Source organism: Hemiscyllium ocellatum, chromosome 8 (genome assembly GCF_020745735.1).
Source record: "Hemiscyllium ocellatum isolate sHemOce1 chromosome 8, sHemOce1.pat.X.cur, whole genome shotgun sequence".
NCBI lineage: Eukaryota > Metazoa > Chordata > Chondrichthyes > Orectolobiformes > Hemiscylliidae > Hemiscyllium > Hemiscyllium ocellatum.
Window position 1 is genome coordinate 42,351,495 of NC_083408.1, and position 22,008 is coordinate 42,373,502.

Below are 22,008 nucleotides of genomic sequence, written 5' to 3' on the forward strand. Positions count from 1 at the left end.
GATCCTGAAGGAAATTTTGACTGTTTGGCCAAGAGTTGATTTTGTTTTGGGGTTTTGCTGTGGAGCAACATAGAATCCCTCTGATAAGGATATGTCCCGACTGAGGCCATACAATTGCCTTCACTCAAAAGATTTTCCTCAAGCTCAGTTGGACTGGCAAAAGTGTCCCCTTCTATCGGAATACCCTGGAACTCTTACGCTCTAGTTACCACATTTTCCAATGATAAAGCTAATCATAATGCCTGTTTAAAGTCCTGTTGGGCTTCAACTCGTGGGGGTTTTTGCGTAGTTACATCATTAATCCCACATACCAAGTAGATTCTAGCATCTTTAAGGGTTAAACCAAAATCACAAGCTTCTGCCAGTTATCTTAACCTAGTCAAAAATCCCAATATGATTTCCCCTGGTTCTTGAATTGTCGAGTGAAACCAATATTGTCTAAGATTTAGAGAAGGCTTGGGGGTTGTAATATTCCTTGACAATGTCTGTCAATTTTTCAAAGGTTTTAGTATCTGGTGCCTCAGGGAAAGTTAGACTCTTAATAACAGAAAAAGCTGTGGCTCCACAGACTGTCAGGAGAATTACTTGTTGCTTTCCATCTGCCACATGTTGCCCAGAAAAATAACAGCTATGTTCCACGCAGTGGGCCCAATCCTTGACAATGGGGTCAAACAAGTCATCTCCCCAAGCAAAGACATGATGTAAGAAATACCCCAATTCCAAGATTACTGTTGTGAGGGAGTTTCTTTAGGACTGTGCTTTACGCTTGTCACTACTGAAATAACTGATCCTTCAGCCTCTGGAGTTATCTGAAGAAAATACTCCCTGCCCATTTCATTCGGATAATCGAGGTTTTCTATATTTACCAATGAACCGTCCTTGACTTTAATACTACCTCTTCAGAGTAAGCTCTGAGTGACAGTATCGCTGACAGTCCCCTAATCAGGGAACTCATATTCTGAGGTCCAGCTGGCTAACCTCGTTACAATCACTCCAATGTATATAGAAGCAGACTTGCACATATAAAGATACAAACTGATAAACACATGAACTCACAAGTACTTATTTAATCGGACACCTACATGGGCTGCACACACTCATAATACACCCACAATAGCTATTGTACACAGAGATATTTGTTCTCACACACATCACTCACACACTTTATACAAATGATACAGATGCATATATAAACACAAACAGAACATGCCCACATAAATATAACAAACATATGCTAACACTGACAACGTTAAACTATCACTCAGCTGTGTTAACTTTCTGTAGGTTTTGACACAATTGGTCAAGCCATCCTCCCCTAAAATGTCTTCGCTATCAAGTCAATTGGTTGGGACTGCGTTTACCTTGCTCTGTTCAAAGATGGTGACCTCGAGCCATCTGTGATTGAACAATATTACATTGTTCTACAAACTACTTCTGTGGTTATGAATTTTCCTACTGAAGAACACTAACATTCATAACATTTCAATAAAGCGAAGAACTACAGATGCTGGACATCTGAAATAAAGAGAGAAATTGCTGGAGAAACTCAGCAGATCTGGCCACATTGCGGAAAGAAAACAGTTAACATTTTGAGTCCAGTTCTGAAGAAGGATCTCTGGACTCAAGGCATCTGACAGATGCTGCCAGACTTGTTGAGTTCCTCCAGCAGTTTTTGCTTTTGTTTGAATCACATTTTGATTAGCCATAAACCCTCCATAACTGAAATGAGATGCTTCCAGGAAAGTAAAATTGCACTGCTGAAGTAAACTGCAAACAAGGACAAGCAATAGCAGATTTTGACGTATTGATACCAACCAATCCCAGTTGAACTAGTTAACTTCTAAGGCAGAAATTATTTAAAATATACTGTCATGCATTATGGTCTTATTTTAAAAGTCTGGTTGATCATAAATGTCAACCGCGCTTACTGCCCCATCCTCCTTATACTGCATCTATAATTTCAGAATACAGGTAGATGTTGTAATATTATGCATGCATACATGATGCTCCACCTAGTGGTGGTGATGTCCACAAACACAACATTTATCCAATTGTAAGCAGAGAATCTCCTGCATTGGCTTCTCCTCTTCTTCTGCCCGGTTTCAGTTGGCACCATAGTGTCCATTACAGAACTATATTTGGACTGCTATTTGTGATCTGCATGCTGCTGCTTATCATCCACGTATCATCTGAGTATTGCTACATATATGATGGCAACGTCTCCTTCGGCTTGTCCATTTTTCTGCATTCATTCAGTACTGGATGTGTAGACTTTTTTTCCAATTAAATCTTGAAGACTGAGTCAATTATTTTATTCTCTGCTGTCTCACAAGTGACACCATCCATCAACCTGACAACTGTCTGATGCTCAATCAGACTGTTCGCAATACCACTCATATTTGAACCTGAAATGAACTGTAAACTACATATGTACACCTATTTCCACCTCGAAAGCACTGCCTGATTCCACACTTGCCCCAGCTCTTTTGGCAAAATCTTTATAGTTTCCTGTGTTAACTTAAGATCTAACCATTCTAACGCACTTTTGGATAGCCTTCCACATTCTGCGCTCCTTAAATATGAGTTCATCCAAACTTTCTTGCCTGTCTTCTAATTCAAACCAAGTTCTATTCACCCTCCATCCCTCTATTTGCTGACATAAATTGGATATTCATTCAGCAACATCTTGATTTTAAAATGTTCGTCCTTGTTTTGAAATCACATCATAATCTCACTCATCCTGACTTCTGTCCCTAAACTTCTGAGATACTCGCATTTCTTTAAATTTAGTCGCTTGAAGAGCCCTGTTTTTAAACACTTGAACTTGAACTTTCCATGGAATTTCCTCCCTGAACCCCACTACCTCTCTCTCTCTTCTTTTCCTCCTTTGTGAACTCACATCTAATGTTGGATAGTATGTTTTGCTCTTTGCAACCATAAACTGCTTGGGTATTGTCTGCAATTGAACAACATTTGCTAAATAATCCTGAGTGAATGAAGAATAACCAGTCTAGGATTGTCAGTCAGATTCATGGTGCGGTATATGTGCATTTACTGAAAGCTACATATGTTACTACAGAGGTTTTGTTCCTTGCAGTGAGAAAGAACATGTACACGCACTGCACTTCTGAACCAACAAAATTGGTGACAACATACTGTGGCTTATTTCTCAGGGCAATTCCTTGATTAATCAGAGCCAACCTATTTGGAAGTACAGTGATATATAACCCCGGGTCACTGGGAACATGGGTTTGAATCCAAACATGGTAGAAGGTGAAGTTTAAATGGAAAAAACTGGGATTTTAAACAAAAACTAGTCTGATTTTAACCACTATTGACTATTGTAAAAACACAACTAATTCACTCATATCCTTTTAGAGAAGGAAATCTATCATCCTTACCTTGTTTGGCCTACATGTCACTCTAGAACCCACAATAATGTGGTTGACTCTTGATGTATGTTGAGTAATTAGAGACACCCAGATGCCATGAATGAAAATCTGCATGGATAAAATTTAAACAGATCTTGGCAAACTCTTTACTGACATAATCCACACATGAATTAATCAGCTTTCTCTGTTCATAGTCAGAATAATGTTTTCCATTTGGTATTTCTTGCAAATTGTCCTGCTCAGTTGAGGTAAAAAAGCTTCAATAAATCATGCCTCTTTTCTAATGATATTATGGCTCTGTACTGCTAATGACAATATTAATGACAAAATGCAACTTTTTACTCATTTGCTTAGATGAATTTTGGATCAAAGTTTATTTCTTGCTAAACAGTTTAAGACACAAAACAATCTAGTTTTAAAAGATTTTCCTTCAAAAGATATGTTCAACTGGATTACAATACTTCTGAAATTCAAACTGGCACATTCAAAATTGTTCTCTGTTTATACATACAGAAATCCTTCGTAATAAAATAGTTTCTTTTTATACTTAGTATGTAAAAAATAAAGTCACCATAAGACTGCACTCACATTAGAGATTTAACCTGAGGGTCACCACTCTCAGGGGCGAGGTTGAGAAAGAGAGTCCTTCATGGTAATCTCAGTCAGTGTGGGAATTGAACCCATGCTGTTAGTATTACTCTGCATCACAAACCAGTGCAGCCAAACATTCTTATTCGAAAGTCATAGAATCATAGAATGGTCACAGCATAGAATAATGTGTTTTGGTTCAGCATGTCAATGTCACCTCTCTGCTAGATGACCTGAGCTCGTATCACTTCCCCTGCTATTTCCTCATAGCCCTTTTTTCTTATTTTTTTTGAGATAAAATGTTTTCCTTTTGAGAGCCATGGTTGAATTTACATTCACCATGTCCTCAGGCAATGCATTCCAGATCGTGACTGCAACTTGCATAAAACATTTTTTTTCTCTTGCTGCCTCTGTTTCTTTCCTTATTCACCCTAAATTGATGCCTTTTAGTCTGGACCTTTCTGCTAATGGGTATTATTTTATCCTATCAGCTCTGTCCAGAAGCTAATCATCTCTAAGGAGAACAATATCAACTTTTCTGATCTATCCATGTATCTGAAGTCCCTCATCCTTGGAGCCATTCTCAGTCAATCTTTTTCACATCCTCCTTAATACATATTCTTAAAATGTAGTGTCTAAATGGGCAAAACAGTGTTTTGTGAAGGTTCACTTTAACCACCTTGGTCTAGTACTCTTTGCCTTTATTTATATCGCTCCAGGATCTTTTATTCCTTATTAATCACTTTCTCAACCTACCCTCCGACCTTCCTGGATTTGTATTTAGATACCCTCTGGCCCAACTGCTCCTGTGCCCTTTTAGAATTGTATTCTTCGTTGGTTCTCCTCATTCTTTCTTCCACAATGTATCATTTCACACAACAAATGAAAGTTAACCACTGTTGACTATTGTAAAAACACAACTAATTCACTCATATCCTTTTAGAGAAGGAAATCTATCATTTTTGAATCCGCCAGTCTGTATTTATATCCAGGCAAAATGAAGAGCCAGACAGCTCGCATTGTAATCATTGGCATGCAATTTTTGTTGCAGCAGTGAAGAAGAATCCTCTTTATTCAAAGGACCTGGTCTGCATTTTTTTCTTTTGAGGTATTTCAGCTTGTACATGGAGCCTCACTTAAAAAAAATCGCAGATTTTCTTCTTGTCAGAAGAGACAAATTACTAATTGTCTTCGAGGAATTGAACCTATGGCCTATCTTATTAAATAATTAGAATGTGCAAAATGCTGCCTTTGGAAAATTGTTTTCTTAAGAAGTTATGGTGTTATTGGCTGAACCAATGGTGACACTCCTCATATACACTCGATCATAAGTGATAACTAATCTTGGGGAAATTTCTGAAGGTTTTGGTGATGTTTAGTAGACTAGTTTTTCTTAGATAAAACCCTGTTCTGAAATTACCTTTAAATGTCATGTCTGATTGGGCAGAGGTTATTTAATGCACTTCAATGCGCTTGGCATGGCAGCTTTGAGAAATGCAGTTCTCTTGCTTATGAGCAACCCAGGTATCGTAGCGAGAGTGGAATCTTTAAATGGGATTCAAAAGAGTAAATTATTTCCTGAGTAAACTCTCCCCTCATCCTGTTTTTCTGAAAAGGTAGTGAGATAGAGGAACATCGATATTCGGTTGTTAAAAATGATTCTATTTTCCACGAATACAATATTAATCTTAATAAAATGCAAAAATGTACTTTTTCTGTTTCCATGTAACAGAAAACAGTAGAACTGAATGTGGAAGAGGCATACAAAGCATTCAGAATTGATCGGAGCACGCTACAGTAAGTACATGAATCAAAACCATAAAAACTCTAATTGCTCAATATAATCATGAGGCGGTCTGCGTATATTCACTGGATTAAACTGAGAAGCAAAACCATAGTCACCTGAATTCTTCAGAATATCTTTCAGAGAACCTTGTATCAAATGTGTCCTTTGATTTTGCTTTTGATACAGAATGAAACATTGTATTTTGTGTGGCGTCAGTTGCTCAAATGGCATAACTAATTGTGAGCATCATCATTTTGGCTTCAAATTTGTTTTAGATGGTTCCTGTCTATTTCATGTCAAACTACCTGTTAGTAATTCTCATGCATTAATTCTCCCCCAAGTGTAGATGTTGCAGTGCATTGAAAATTGATGTAAATAACTAATAGTAGTGATCAAACATTTCTCAAATAATATGTCACGGTCATTGCAATTTCCCTTGGCTTACCTCTTGGCCCGGAGGTAGAAGTTCCATGCAACTTATTTTGAAATCAAATTTGATTGTGTGATCACTAAATGTGTTAAGGTTGTGAAATATTCAAGTGAGAACTGTGCTATATCTTTCACATAGATGTGTGTCAAAACTACTTAAAACTCTGCTTTAAATAGTTTAGTTTTATTACTGGAGGGTAAGCCATAGAAAGCCAGTTCTTAATAAATTGACTCTTTTGCTAGATTTTCTCAATTTGTCTTACATGAGCTATTACTGTGTATGTAACGTTCATGAAAGCATTCTTTCAAAATTGATGCTTCACGACTACATGCACCAATGTGAAGTAAGAATCCCATTCATTGCAGCTGGTCAGTGAACATTGTGAATGTAAACTTAAGCTTCTGTATAATTTCCTCTGTAGGTAATGTGCTGGCATTTAGGCTCATCTTTGTTGCTGTTCTCTGCTCTGTCTGCAGTATGTACATGTCATTTTGAAGCTCGAGGCTCAGAATGGCACATGCTACTCCAATCATAATCTAAGAGTTGGACGTTATCTCTTCAGATTAATGCTCAACTCTTATGGCAGTTTATCCCCATATTTTATTTGCAGTTTTAGTTGATCTCCATGATTGCATTAAAATTGGCAGTTGTTGTTTCATACCGCCCCCTTTAAGTTGGCTTTCTGATGGTTATGAATCCTTCATCTCTTTCTCTTAATTTCCAGTACTTGCATTTGTGAGACTCCAATTTGCATTATGGTCCAGCCTTGGCTCAGTTTGTCAATGCTTCAAGCTCAACACCAGCACATACATTCTAAACAAATTTGGGTGATGGTTTCTGCAGTACCTGCATCCAGAATGTTAATGTGGCTGGTAAAAGCAACAATCCTAATGTCTATCCCTGCAGGACATTGCTGTTTAAAAATTCTTCATCCAAAACCACCATCAATGGTAACAATTCTGTGGCCAAAGGAGCACACTTAATTCCTTATTGACCACAAGACCTGGTTTTCAATCGATTGGACTCTCTGCTTAAAAGTAATCCATTGTGCCACACTGTCAGTATCATACCTCAACCTTCTAAAAAAAATTGAACTGATTGATAAACTTGACCTCTTTTCCCTAGAAACCATGTTGAGAGTCACTAACAGCTCCTTCTTGTCTGAAAGTACATTAAATGCTCCCTTCCCTCCCATGCCTTTCCTGAAACATTACAAACAATGGAAACACAGTGGGCTATCTTCAAGATGCACAACAAACTTTTTTTAGAGCTTTTGTTTTGCATGACTCCTCTACACACTGAAATATTAATAAACATATTACCTAAAACTTGGAATGAAAAGCGATTTCATTCTCCTTTTTACCTCCTTACTCCTATTATTCCATGAGGTCATCATGAAGATCTCACCTCAACCTTGCCATGGGTGTGGTGCCCCTCCAATTAAACCACCTGTCGTCTCTCTAATGAGAGAGAAGTCCTATAATCCTGTAGGATTACAGGGACTTTTAATGCTACCAACCCTACCACCCAGTTCCTGGAGAGATTCTGTCAAATTAAGTTAAATCCATGTGAATAATGCAGAAAGCACAAATTATAGAACAGTATGCATTTAAATTCAAATCTTCCAATTTGTTTTATTGTCATTTTAGCACTTAATTTTTGCAGCATATGAAAAATGCAGTAAATTAACATGATACCGTCTCTGTAGTATCTCTGGAGCAATATTTCTTCCTGTAATTGATAATATAGTGTTTTACTTATACTATTCTCAGCTTTGCTTGCATTATTGTTGGTTGGTAGGCAAGTTGGATTTAGATTTGTTGTCGTATGTATATAAAAATGCAGGGAACAGTGTATCCTTGCATGTTATATGTGAAGTGGTGCTCCAGCGCCATTTTTGAAGCATTGCATATAATGTAAGATTTTACTGCAGTAAAGTTCATTTTTCTGTTGTTGTCTTGTTCCTCTTCCGCTGCTCCTCCAGTCACTGCTTGACATCAGCTGGACTCTCTAAAACAGACTCTTAGGTCTCTGTAAAGGGCTCTGGAGTCTTGGTTACGGGTCTCCGCCACTCCAAGACACCAACCACGCCCTCTATCTCTTCAGTAACTTCCAGTCCCCTGGCCCCCACCTTCATAATGGACGTGCAGTCCTTATACACGTCCAGACCCCACAAGGATGGCCTCCAGGCCCTCTGCTTCTTCCTATACAAAAGACCCATCCAGTCTCCCTCCACCAATACCCTCCTCCTCCTCGCCAAATTAGTCCTTATCATTTCCTCCAAATCTGGGGATTGCCATGGGCATGTGGATGGGCCCGAGCTACTCCTGCCTCTGTTGGCTATGTCGAACAGTCCTCTGCAGTACCTATACAGGCACTGTGCCCCAACTCTTCCGCCATTACATCGATGACCAACTGACTGACTGCATCAGTTCAGCATCCTGCATCCAGGCTGAAGTGGAGCAAATCATTGATTTCATCTGCAACTTCCACCCAACCCTCAAATTTATTTGTACATCTCGGACACTTCCCTCCTCTTCCCTGACCTTTCCATTTCCATCTCCAGCAAGAGTCTCCAGTCGTATGTTTGCTACAACAGCACAGACTCTTAGAACTACCTGGACTACACTTCTTCCCAGCCAGTATTCTGCAAGAACTCCATCCCGTTCTCCCAATTCCTCCGCCTCTACTGAGACGAGGAAACATTCCACTTCCAAACATCCAAGATGTCCATCTATTCAAACAACGTGCTTCCCCCTGCAGACAGCCCTCCATCTCACCGACTCCATTCCCTGTTTAACCCTTCTCAACACCCCTCCCTAAAGCAATAAACACACAGTCCCCCTTGTCCTCACCTAACACCCCACCAGTCTCCGTTCCAACGCATCATCCTCAAACACTTCCGTCAACTACAACTAGACCCCATCACCAAGAACATTTTCATCTCCTCCTCCACATCCCTCTCTGCCTTCCGCAAGGACCGTACCCTTCAACATTTCTTGATTTGTGTCACTCTTCTCACTAATCCACCTGAACCCGCAGGTACCTTCCCCTGCAACCGAAAAAGATGCAAAACCTGCTGATAACCCCCCCCATCCCCCCACCTCCATCCAAGGCCCCAAACAGTCCTTCCAGGTGAGACAGAGGTTCACCTGCCTCGCTTCCAACCTAGTTTACTGCATGAGGTGCTCCCGATGTGGTCTTCTCTACATCGGGGAAACCAAACGTAAACTTAGGGAAAGGTTCATTGAGCATCTCAGCCGTGCTCACACCTCCCAGTCACCGCCCATTTCAACTTCCCCATCCACTCCCTTTCCAACATGACAATTCTTGGCCGCCTCCGTTGCCACAACGAACCAAACTGCAAATTGGAGGAACGACACCTCATCTTCCACCTGGGCAGCCTACAGCCTGGAGGACTCAACTTTGAGTACTCCCATTCCCTGACTCCCTTCCCAGCCCCCCTCTCTCCCTTCCACTCCTCCCTGCTACCTACCGGATTCATTCCTCCCATTGACCAACCAGGTCGTAACCTCTGCCTGTCTTCACCTCTTCCCCACTTCACCACTACCTGATGCTGCCTGGCTTGCTGTGATCTTCCAGTCTCCTGCTTGTCTACTTGGATTCCAGCAGCTGCCTTTTTTTAATCTACTCAAACAGTTTATGGCTGATCTTCTACTTCAACATTAGTTTCCTTCACCATCTCCAATTCATTGGTACTTTTAATATCTAGAAAATTATCAGCCTTTGCCTTGAATAAACTCTAAGTGAGGACTCTAAAGCCATCTTTGGGATGCAATTCTAAAGTTTCATTTTAGGGTGAAGAAGTTCCTCCTCATCGCTGACCTAAATGGCCTACTACTTCCAAGGCTGTATCCTTGTTTCAGACTTCTCTAGCTATCCTGTCCTGAATTTACCTAGGTGGGCAGGTCCTAGTGTTCCATAATTCCAGTAGAATTCTCAAGATCTTTTCTAGACAGTAATGTGTTAATTCATTGTATATTTCATAAATGCTGCAAAAATATTAATTAATAAGTTCTAAAAGACAGTAAAACATTGGCTGTTGGTGAGCTTTCAAATCTTCTAGTTAGCTGCTGTAAACCTGAAAATTCTGCTGAGGCTCTAACCTTTCTTAGCTGGGGAATGAAATCTTCAATAAATTTGCTGCAGAGTATCTACAAACTCATTGTTTCACTGATTCAGAGCACAGCATAAAGCAGCAAATGGAAGACTATAAAAATAATTTTTAAAGTATATATTCTTAATTTGTGGTCCATTGCTACCTATAACACTCTGGTAGGGTTCATTTTGCAGTGCTGCTGTGTTTGGTAACATCTTTAATGCTGCTGTAGTATCGGGACAATCCTGATGCATAAAGCAAATGTCTTTAACTTTCCCTACTGTACACATGTGATCTTGACGGCATGAGCTTTAAGTTATGCATTATCATGGTGAAGCATGGAAAGCATCTAATTTTACAGGATTTGGAGATGCCGGTGTTGGACTGGGGTGTACAAAGTTAAAAATCACACAACACCAGGTTATAGTCCAACAGGTTTAATTGGAAGCATACTGGCTTTCGGAGCATCGCTCCTTCATCAGGTGATTGTACAATCACCTGATGAAGGAGCAACGCTCCGAAAGCTAATGTACTTCCAATTAAACCTGTTGGACTATAACCTGGTGTTGTGTGATTTGGACTATAACCTGGTGAAAGTTTTACAGGAAGTACAGTACTTGGTTCCATGTGACGTGTAACACTGGGAAATGAGTGGTGACTAAGTCAGTTCTGCAAGTTTTTCAGTAGATGGAGGCAAAGAGGCAATTTACAGACTTTGTGTATCATTCTTCATTATTTGGCTGTGCTTTTCCTCATTAGTTTTTGATTTTTTAGTTTTTAGTAATTAGAATTATTAATTTAATTTTCAATGAATCTGAAAGTAATGCAAATTTGTTTTTCTTGTCATTTTGTAATTTTGTCTGGCTGGCCAACATCGATTGTCCTTGAGGGTGGTGGTGAGCTGCCGCCTTGAATGTTGAAAATCACACAACACCAGGTTATAGTCCAGTGGGTTTATTTGGAAGGACTAGCTTTCAGAGCACCGCTCCTTCATCAGTTGGTTGTCCAATGTTGCAGTTCACATGCTATTGGTAGACACCAGGGCCTATGGAGTGAGTTCATCATGTAGAGTAAAGATTTCTGTTCTTATGTTGAAATCTTTTGCCTAAATTCCTCCCAGGCTTAGTGCAAAGACTTTTTTCCCCCTGATGAGGGGTTAAACTGTAATTGTAGGATTTTCAGTTGTTGTATTGGTTGGCAATACGTAAAGTACAATGATTTCACTTGCCACAAAATGTAATTTTAATTCTTTTTTGACAGATATAGAGGAGCTGAGCTTATTCACTTGAGACTGAGAATATCTCAGGATTGATCTCCCAGATTCTGTTCAGTTAGCTAGTTTGCAGATCATTTTGTAACCTTGAGGTTTCCAAAAGGAAATGGTGTCCCCCAGCACCATCTATTTAAAAATTTCATGTGTATAGCGTTCAGCTGAAGGCAGTATCCAGCTGAGTAGTAGTGCTTTTTACAGTTTATTAATATATCAACATGGCATGTGAAAATGAACAAATTGGATTAGATTAGATTAGATTAGATTAGATTGGATTAGATCCCCTACAGTATGGAAACAGGCCCTTCGGCCCAACAAGTCCCCACTGAACTTCCGAATAGCAACCCACCCAGATCCATTCCCCCACCTTATATTTACCCCTGACTAATTTAGCTAACACTATGGGCAATTTAGCATGGCCAATTCACCTGGCCGCATATCTTTGGATTGTGGGAGGAAACCGGAGTATCCGGAGGAAACCCACACAGACACTGGAAGAATGTGTAATCTCCACACAGACAGTCGCCCGAGACAATGAATTATAGTCACTTGTGAAGGAAATTATAGGACAGTGACACAAGACTGCGACTGGTGAAGGTTCTGTACAGGTGCAAGAGGAAAGAAATTTTATTAAAATTACATGAAAAATTAGGACACTAAATCCTCTTTGATTTTTTTACCCAAAGGTTCAAATATTCCAATTTGAGAACTTGGTTTTAGCACCATTTTGAATTTCTTGTTTTTGCTAATGTCAACTGGTGAAAGTGTTCAGCATCTACTTTTAGACTTGATATATTTTTATCCCTGCACTATATGAGTTAAATAGAAAACATGTAAAATAATTGTTGTAAAAAATTGCAATAAATTCACCAGGAGGTACTTGGGTTAATGATGCTGTACCTTTAGTAAGCTGTTGATGATTCATTTATCTATGTTGACCCAGGGTAGAAAGAAAGCCATTAAAAAGAGGAGGCTGACACTGTGATCAGAAATCTGACAGTTCTGACCTTTCCGTTTCTATCAAAGCTGTAGAGTTGCTACAGATTGAACCATCGTGACATTAACCTGATACTGGGTAATTACGTCACGGGTACTATGATTCATGCAATGAACCAGGGATGGTGCTCTCAGTTCCTGAGAGTTAAGTTTGCATTTCACTTTTTTCCACTATTGTCTTGTGTTTCCTATCTAAATGCTTAGTTTTAACTAGACAATTAATATTAACTCTATAATTACTGATCAACTGCTGAGAATTGGTTTTTTTTCAACTCAAATGACCTGAAATTTTAAGCAGTGAAGAAGATATGATCAAATATTGCTGTACCACACCAAAAGGATCTAGAAGCTCTTCGAGTACTATTTCTAGTCAGTCCCGAGTTTTCCTGCTGTGTTGTGTGCCAATAAACGTCATGGCTCTACTTTGGTATAAATTGGCAACTGCTTCTTCTGGAGTCCTCTGCCCAAGAGTTGGTCCACTCCCTGATGCTGCCATCTCCACCACAGACAGGGCAAAGAAACAGATAATGAAATGATCCATGGCAGAATAAGGTCAGACCCCTTGTGTTGGGTTCAATCTGAGGCGAATTGTGCTCTGCTGCAATTGACTTGCATTTTTAAAGGGAAATCTTCCCAAAATTCAGTGTTTGGGTTGATGAAGGTAAAGCTTCATCTTCCTAATTATGACGTGTGTCTAATCTCAGCTTAAATTCAGGAGCAGTGTTGGGAGGGAAGCAGTAATCATAAAATATGGAAAGCTGAACAGGTTTGTGTGTGTTATAAATTATTTTGTATTAATTCAAGGATATCATTTTGGAAACTTTGTTCTGTTCAATAAATTGATTTGTATTCAAATGATACTTCAACAAAGGCTCATGCAAATTGCATTTATGAGCCTCACTTTGTTCATTCATTTAGTCTGTTAATGTTCCAGTGCTCAGGGACTTGGAAGCAAAATTAGATGACTGCTGAAGACTGAGTCTCTACTGTCCCAACTTGAACATTTACTGCTCCCATATAAAGAAATCCTGTTATTGGATGCTAAGACTGAATGTTATAGGGAGTTAACCCCTCAAATGCTTGAATATTTTAATAACTGGCTTTGTGGATTTATATTTCCAGTTTCTCGATTTCTTGGCCTAGCTGATTGTCGAATGCAAGTGCATGTTGTGTCACCTGTGAACTAGATGCATAATTGTGTTTTAATAACAAGTTTCTTTAGGTAACTTGAAAATGAAATTAGTTTGAGAAAAATCTCCCATCTTTGTTTCTGAGAGTTACAAGTGTCTTGGTTGAAAGAGCAATGAACCTTGTTTCAGATTAGTTCCAGCACCACTTCAAGCAGAAGTTTAGCACTTCACATGAAGGGCCTAAGATGATAATCCCTCCAAGATTGCATTTTGCTTCAAGATGAATCTACTGATATCCGTTTCACAGAGCCAGTGATGATCTTAAACTTTTTTTTATCTGCATCAACCTTTTCAGATCAATATAAAGCGTGCTAGTTTTTCAAGCATTTCTTCAGAAGCAGACTAGCTCCTGCTTGGTGTAATTTTTGAGTAGCCTTTCTACAATAGAGTTCCCAATACAATACTTCTGACATGGGGTTGATTGTTGATTTATGACTCTGCTACCTGCCATAACCAGCACAACGTGAGGGTTGGGATAAAATTATTTCCAAAAACCCAATTCTTAAGTATATTGGTTATATATTTTTCAACCTGTCATTATTCAGGTGATAAATACTTTAAGATTCGATCATGCAGGTTTTGACTTGCTCTCAAAACATTAATGGGTTTGTGATTTGTAAAAAGTAACCTATGCATTGTTTAACCTGTATATATGATAGTACTTTGCCAGGGTTCATTTATGCTGCTTTGTGTAACCATGGTGCAGAATTGGATGCTGTCAGCTGAGGTCTGAGTTATATACAATGATTTGAATTAAGTCCAGTGTGTTTTATTGGAGCAGTTTAACAGCTGCAGTGCGAGCTTATCTTGTCTGATTAAAGCTTCAAATGCTATTAAACTTCAAGTTCCTTGAAACTAATGCAATAAACTGCAATGGCCGTGGAAACCATGGCACGTATAATTCTGTTCTAAATTGTGACATCCTCACTCATGATTATTGAGCAAATTCTATTTAGGATCTTCTTTTTCTGTAACCTTAAAGGAACACACTAAGAATTGCTCATGTATACAACATCCCAAGAGGAATTATTACATTTCTAGCTTTTTAAGAATTTTGTACTTTTCTGTCTCACTTATTAATTGAATTGTTATATGTACTGGATCAATACCATCTGCAACAATAAATTTGCATGCTACAATTTAAATGCTGTGTATTTGGGCAGGGTATCAATATACAAGAGTACTGTAACTTTCTTTATTTTATGTGGATATGAAGTGCAAGATAATATTTGCAAAGCTAAGTATCAGAAGATTCATGTATTCATTCATAATTTGGTTTGGACGTAGAATTATAGAAAAACAAATTTCACAGCCTGCAAATATCTATTTGTGAACTCTTCGTGTTAGAACCCTTGATAACTTTCGTTATTTTTATTCTTTTATTATTTTTTAATTGAGAGCTGGAAGAGAGCTTGTGGACTTGGGACAGCTTATAATAAATGGAAAAGAATAGGCCAAACAAGCTTTGTTTGTGAGACCAGGGTGTGCAGACTAATTGTTTGCTGATTCTTAATTAAAGGGGTTCCAACAGACATAGAACCCGATGAAGAGAGTTGTGTTTAAACCGAATGCAGAAGTGGGTGATTAACAAGGTCAGTACCTGGGAATTGGTTCCAGGAAGTCTGGAAGTGCGCCTGTTTACAAGCAGATGAAAATTGTTGAAAGGCAAATGAGGCCTTGAGAAGAGTAGATCAGGGCAGAACCAGAATTAGAGTCATAGAGATGTACAGCATGGAAACAGACCCTTCATTTTAACCCGTCCATGCCGACCAGATATCCCAACCCAATCTAGTACTGTCTGCCAGAACTCGGCCCATATCCCTCCAAACCCTTCCTATTCATCTACCCATCCAAATGCCTCTTAAATGTTGCAATTGGACCAGCCTCCACCACTTCCTCTGGCAGCTCATTCCATACAGGTACCACCCTCTGTGTGAAAATGTTGCCCCTTAGGTCACTTTTATATCTTTCCTTGACTTGACACCTAAACATTTGCCCTCTAGTTCTGGACTCCCCGACCCCAGGGAAAAGACTTTGTCTATTTACCCTATCTATGCCCCTCATAATTTTGTAAACCTTTATAAGGTTACCCCTTAGCCTCCGACACTCCAGGGAAAAAACCCCAGCCTGTTCAGCCTCTCCCTAAAACTGAAATCCTCCAACCCTGGCAACGTCCTTGTAAATCTTTTCTGAACCCTTTCAAGTTTCACAACATCTTTCTGATAGGAAGGAGACCAGAATTGCACGCAATATCCCAACCGTGGCCTAACCAATGTCCTGTACAGCCGCAACATGACCTCCCAACTCCTGTACTCAATATCTGACCAATAAAGGAAGACATACCAAACACCATCTTCACTATCCTATCTACCTGCGACTCCACTTTCAAGGAGCTATTAACCTGCACTCTATGGTCTCTTTGTTCAGCAACACTCCTTAGGACCTTACCATTAAGTATGTAAGTCCGGCTAAGATTTGCTTTCCCAAAGTGCAGCACCTCGCATTTATCTGAATTAAAATCCATCTGCCACTTCTCAGCCCATGACCCATCTGGTCCAGATCCTGTTGTAATCTGATGTAACCCTCTTTGCTGCCCACTCCACTTCCAATTTTGGTGTCATCTGCAAACTTACTAACTGTACCTCTGATGCTCGCATCCAAATCATTTATGTAAAAGACAAAAAGTAGAGGACTTAGCACCAATCCTTGTGACACTCCACTGGTCACAGGCCACCAGTCTGAAAAATAACCCTCCACCACCACACTCTGTCTTCTACCTTTGAGCCAGTTCTGTATCCAAATGGCTAGTTCTCCCTATATTCCGTGAGATCTAACCTTGCTAATCAGTCTCCCAAGGGGAGCTTTGTTGAACGCCTTACTGAAGTCCACATACATCACATCTGCCGCTCTGCCCTCAACAATCCTCTTTGTTACTTCCTCAAAAAACTCCATCAAGTTGGTGAGACACGATTTCCCACGCACAAAGCCATGTTAACTAACCCTAATCAGTCTTTGCTTTTCCAAATACATGTACATCCTGTCCCTCAGGATTCCCTCCAACAGCTTGCCCACGACTTGACATCAGGCTCACTGGTCTGTAGTTCCCTGGCTTGTCCTTACCACACTTTTTAAGCAGTGGCACCATGTTAGCCAACCTCTAGTCTTCCAGCACCTCACCTGTGACTATCGATGATAGATATCTCAGCAAGAGGCCCAGCAATCACTTCTCTAGCTTCCAACAGAGTTCTAGGGTACACCTGATCAGGTCCTGGGGATTTATCCACTTTTATGTGTTTCAAGACATCCAGCACTTCCTTCTCTGTAATCTGGACATTTTGCAAGATGTCACCGTATATTTCCCTACAGTCTATATCTTCCATATCCTTTTCCACAGTAAATACTGATGCAAAATACTCATTTAGTATCTCCTCCATTTTCAGCGGCTCCACACAAAGGCTGCCTTGCTGATCTTTTAGGTGCTGTATTCTCTCCCTAGTTACCCTTTTGTCTTTAATGTATTTGTAAAAGCTCTTTGGATTCTCCTTAATTCTATTTGTCAAAGCTATTTCATGTCCCCTTTTTGACCTCCTGATTTTCCTCTTAAGTATACTCCTACTTCCTTTATACTCTTCCAAGGATTCATTTGATCTATCCTGTCTATACCTTACAGACCCGGATTCAATTTCCGCCTCAGGCAACTGTCTGTGTGGAGTTTGCACATTCTTCCCGTGTCTGTGTGGGTTTCCTCCGGGTGCTCTGGTTTCCTCCCACAGTCCAAAAATGTGCAGGTTAGGTGAATTAGCCATGCTAAATTGCCCATAGTGTTAGGTAAAGGGGTAAATGTAGGGGAATGGGTCTGGATGGGTTGCTGTTCGGAGAGTCGGTGTGGACTTGCTGGGCCGAAGAGCTTGTTTCCATACTGTAAATAATCTAAAAATCTAAGTAATTTACATCTGCTTCCTTCTTTTTCTTAACCAAACCCTCAATTTCTTTACTCATCCAGCATTCCCTGTACCTACCAGCCTTTCCTTTCACCCGAACAGGAATATACTTTCTCACGATTCTCGTTATCTCATTTCTAAAAGCTTCCCATTTTCCAGCTGTTCCTTTACCTGCGAACATCTGCACCCAATCAGCTTTTGAAAGTTCTTGCCTAATACCATCAAAATTACCCTTTCTCCAATTTAGAACTTCAACTTTTAGATCTGGTCTATCCTTTTCCATGATTATTTTATATCTAATAGAATTATGGTCACTGGCCCCAAAGTGCTCCCCCACTGGCACCTCAGTCACCTGCCCTGCCTTATTTCCCAAGAGTCGGTCAAGTTTTGCAGCTTCTGTAGTAGGTACATTCACATACTGAATCAGAAAATTGTCTTGTACACACTTAAGAAAATCTTCTCTATCTATAAACCCTTAACATTATGGCAGTCCCAGTCTATGTTTGGAAAGTTAAAATCCCCTACCATAACCACCCTATTATTCTTACAGATAGCGGAGATCTCCTTACAAGTTTGTTTCTCAATTTCCCTCTGACTATTAGGGGGTCTCTAATACAATCCCAATAAGGTGATCATCCCTTTCTTATTTCTCAGTGCCACCCAAATAACTTCCCTGGATATATTTCCAGGAATATATCCTCCCTCAGCACAGCTGTAATGATGTCCCTTATCAAAAATGCCACTCCCCCTCCTCTCTTGCCTCCCTTTCTATCCTTCCTGTAGCATTTGTATCCTGGAACATTAAGCTGCCAGTCCTGACCATCCCTGAGTCATGTTTCTGTAATTGCTATGATATCCCAGTCCCATGTTCCTTTTTAGTTTTTTGGAAGAGTGTTCTCAGCTGATGCTGCGACAGCATGAAGATTTGAAAGCTCCCTGCTTAATCTGCTATACCAGCTTTCAAAAGCACAGAGATTAGGAAACTGAGTTAGAAGTAATGTTGTCTGCCTGGGTGCATTATGAAGGTGACCCTGATCCACATTTATGCCTGTGAATTAATGCATTGTGAAAGGCATTTAAGTAATCTAGCCAGTTTTGTTATTTTCTTTTATTTATCCATTAACTGTCTTTGTTTGTTTGCCTTTTGTGTGAATGGGCGGTGAAAAGAAATGCTTCAGGTTTAAAGCTTGTTTTGTGTATTTAAGTTATGTATTTAATAATAGTTAAGTCTTTTTATTTGAGATACCAACTGGTATCTGGAATTAATTATTCACCAAGTCTTAGATTGATTATTCAAAAGTCTGCTTAGGAACTATTTGGAGTAATTATTCAGAGTCTTTTGGTTTAATTTTACTGTGTGTAAATTCAAGAAAGTGCTAATTTGGTTCAGCTGTCTTTCTCCATTGCCATAATTTAATACAGCTTAAATACATAAGTGAAAATATTAATTATACAACTAGTTTTGATTCATTGCTATCAAATATCTGCATTGCTTGATTTAACCATATGTACTTTTTTCCAGACCTGTCCTTCAAAGAGAGAAACATTTCCAATACTTGAAGAAAGGTCTGAGGCATCTCTCCGAGTCGTATTCGGTAAGACTGCAGGCAAGAAAAATGGAGGGGCAAGGATCATGTGCCTTAAAATTTAATGTGTAGGTTCAATGGGAAATTTGAAATTTGGGTGTTAATATCCTATTAAAATGGATTTTCTTTAGTGTGTGTAAAATGATTTTCAATTAAACTTGTCATTCAGCCTTAGCCAAGTTTGCCTTGTGTACACCAAGTACAACATTGCAGCAATTCATTAAGTTTATTTTGACAGCACGTTCCAAACCCACATGATTTACCACCTGGAAGACCAAGGACAGCAGATACATAAGTACATTACCTGCTGGCAAATTCTACTGCAGTCAATATACCACCCCTTCTTGGAACTACGTTACCATTCTTTCGTCATCATTGGGCCAAAATCCTTGAGCCTCCTTTTCTTAATAGCATTGTGTATGCACTGTCATGAAGGGAGCTCACTATGTTAGGGTTGGGCAGTAAATGAGGACCAAACCAGTGACGTCCATATCCCATGAAAGCCACTTTATGGCTACTTTTTATACTGTCTAATATTTTGAGAAGGTCATCACTTCTGATTGGAATATAATTGAAATATGAAAAAAATAACAGAAACTCATAGGTGTTGAATACAGTCCCCATTAAAGACCAGCTGATATTTTTGGTTCTTTAAGCTCTTCACTTGGAGAATACTGTGAGAAAGTGGAAGGTTTGACATACTTATTAAAAGTGTGACACAGTACAAATTATTGTTTCATTAACATAATCATATTTTTTATATTAAATGACTCTTTTGTCCCATAGGTTGAAAGGGTTTTATGGGCTCCTATATGTGGGACATCTGCTTCCTGCTCCGACTGATAAATATCCCACTTAAAGTTAATCCACAATTCAGAGACTGAGCTCCAGTGTTAATTGGGTCTCAAGCTGGATGATGAGGAATGAAGCTGGACAGTAATCCTTCTTTTTTGATAATCGGTTTATTGACAAAAAGAGCCATTAGATAGAGGCATTAGAGTCTGTCTGCGACCCACAGTGTTCCCTTATTTATCAGTGGTTTTGGAGATGTTTTCCAATCGCTCTGTTCAGAGATGTTATCACACCCCTCTGAACAGGTGAGACCTGAACCTAGTCTTCCTGAATCAGAGGTACGGACACTGTCACTGTGTCTTAGGAGTCCCATGCAAGTGTTGTTGGCACTTCATTAAGTAGTGCCCTTCACCTGTGTAGCTCAGCAATATTTAAACAAAAAGGATTGAAGTCTGGTCTCCACTTGCCACTGTTTGGTGTAGATCCTGAATCTTGCCTCTTCTGACTTTGAAGAACATGCTACCACTATCTTCCAATTTTAATTCTGTTGAGTCAATGGAGGAATACAGAGATGGACAGTACAGATAGCACAAAGGAGATGTCTAATATATTTGGATTTTCTTACGGATTTTGATAAGGTGCCACAGGATAGGCTATTTATTGAACCCATTTTGTTGGAGGTAATGTCTTTGGAGGATGGAGGATTGGCTAACTAATAGAAGACAGTTGGGATAGGGGAGACATTTTCAGGATGGCAACCAGTAACCAATGAAGTGCCACAGGAATCAATGTCATGGCCACAATTAATTGCATTGTGTCTCATAATAAAGGGTCGTACGTATAGGACAGAGATGGTCATAAGTGTGCAAACATCAGCTCTCCACTGTCAGATACAAACAGCACTCCCTCATTTCTAACCACACACGGCAAAGGACACAAATTCAACTGGAACAATGTAACTATCTTAACATAGGCAAAACAGACACGCCAGAGAATTCCTTGAAGTCTAGCACTCCAACTGGAACTCAATCAATAGACAGATTGAACTGGATCCCATATACAAGCCACTCAGATACACGTACCAACAAACCGGGTCATATAAATACCAGGTGGAACAGACCACCAACACCTTATCAAAGACGCACTGGTGATGTCACCTAGTAAGGTGATGAAACTTTTTCAGAAAAACACACTGGCTCAGCAATGAGTCCATGACTTCATTCATAACCCGAGCTTCTTAAGAACTCTGATATTAGAGTTTATTTTATGCCCTGAGACTTTGTAGTGAAATCTGCTTTTCCCGGGAATTTGAAGGAAACAAATTTCAAGTTTAGAAGTTTTCCACAGTTGTATTTCCATTTTGGATGGAGCTCATCTTGTAGATTTTATTTTGAATTAGTGGAGAGCATTGTTTTATTAATATTGACACTCAAAATGCCTATTGGGCTAGATTTTGTGGTCAGTAGGGAAGAAAGATATTTATTGGGCTATTTGGTGTTGATTTTAGATTAAGAAGGCGGTTATTGTTAATCTGCCATCTATAATGATCTTGGGTGTTTTGAGGTAATTAAATCCATAAGTAAGCTCTGCACCAAATTCGATTGAAGAATTCTCTCAGTCCACAAACTCAGAATTAAAAGGCACTGATTATCATTCACTTTTATGGAGTAGAAATGAGATTGGGATGTATGAAATAACTCCACAGAGGCTGGTATCCCATCACCAAGTCACCCTTTATTTCTCTGTGCTTAATACTTGACACTGGTCTGACTTCCTCAGATCCAGCTCTCTGAATGAATAGAATCTCTGATGCACCTGTTTTTTTTCTTTTCTTTTTTTCTTATTACCCTCACACTACCGCCTAACTGTGATAGTGCTTTTTTCCCCAGCACCCATGTTGTGTGTGCAGGTGTGAGA

General features: G+C 39.5%; 1 protein-coding gene across 1 annotated transcript in view; it reads left to right on the forward strand.

Moving 5' to 3' along the window:
- Positions 1 to 22,008, forward strand: part of fntb (farnesyltransferase, CAAX box, beta) — an 82,147-nt gene that overhangs the window by 15,277 nt on the left and 44,862 nt on the right. The window contains exons 2-3 of the mRNA XM_060828854.1: positions 5,713 to 5,777; positions 19,236 to 19,308. Coding sequence (XP_060684837.1) covers positions 5,713 to 5,777; positions 19,236 to 19,308 — 138 coding nt within the window. The remainder of the gene's footprint in view (positions 1 to 5,712; positions 5,778 to 19,235; positions 19,309 to 22,008) is intronic.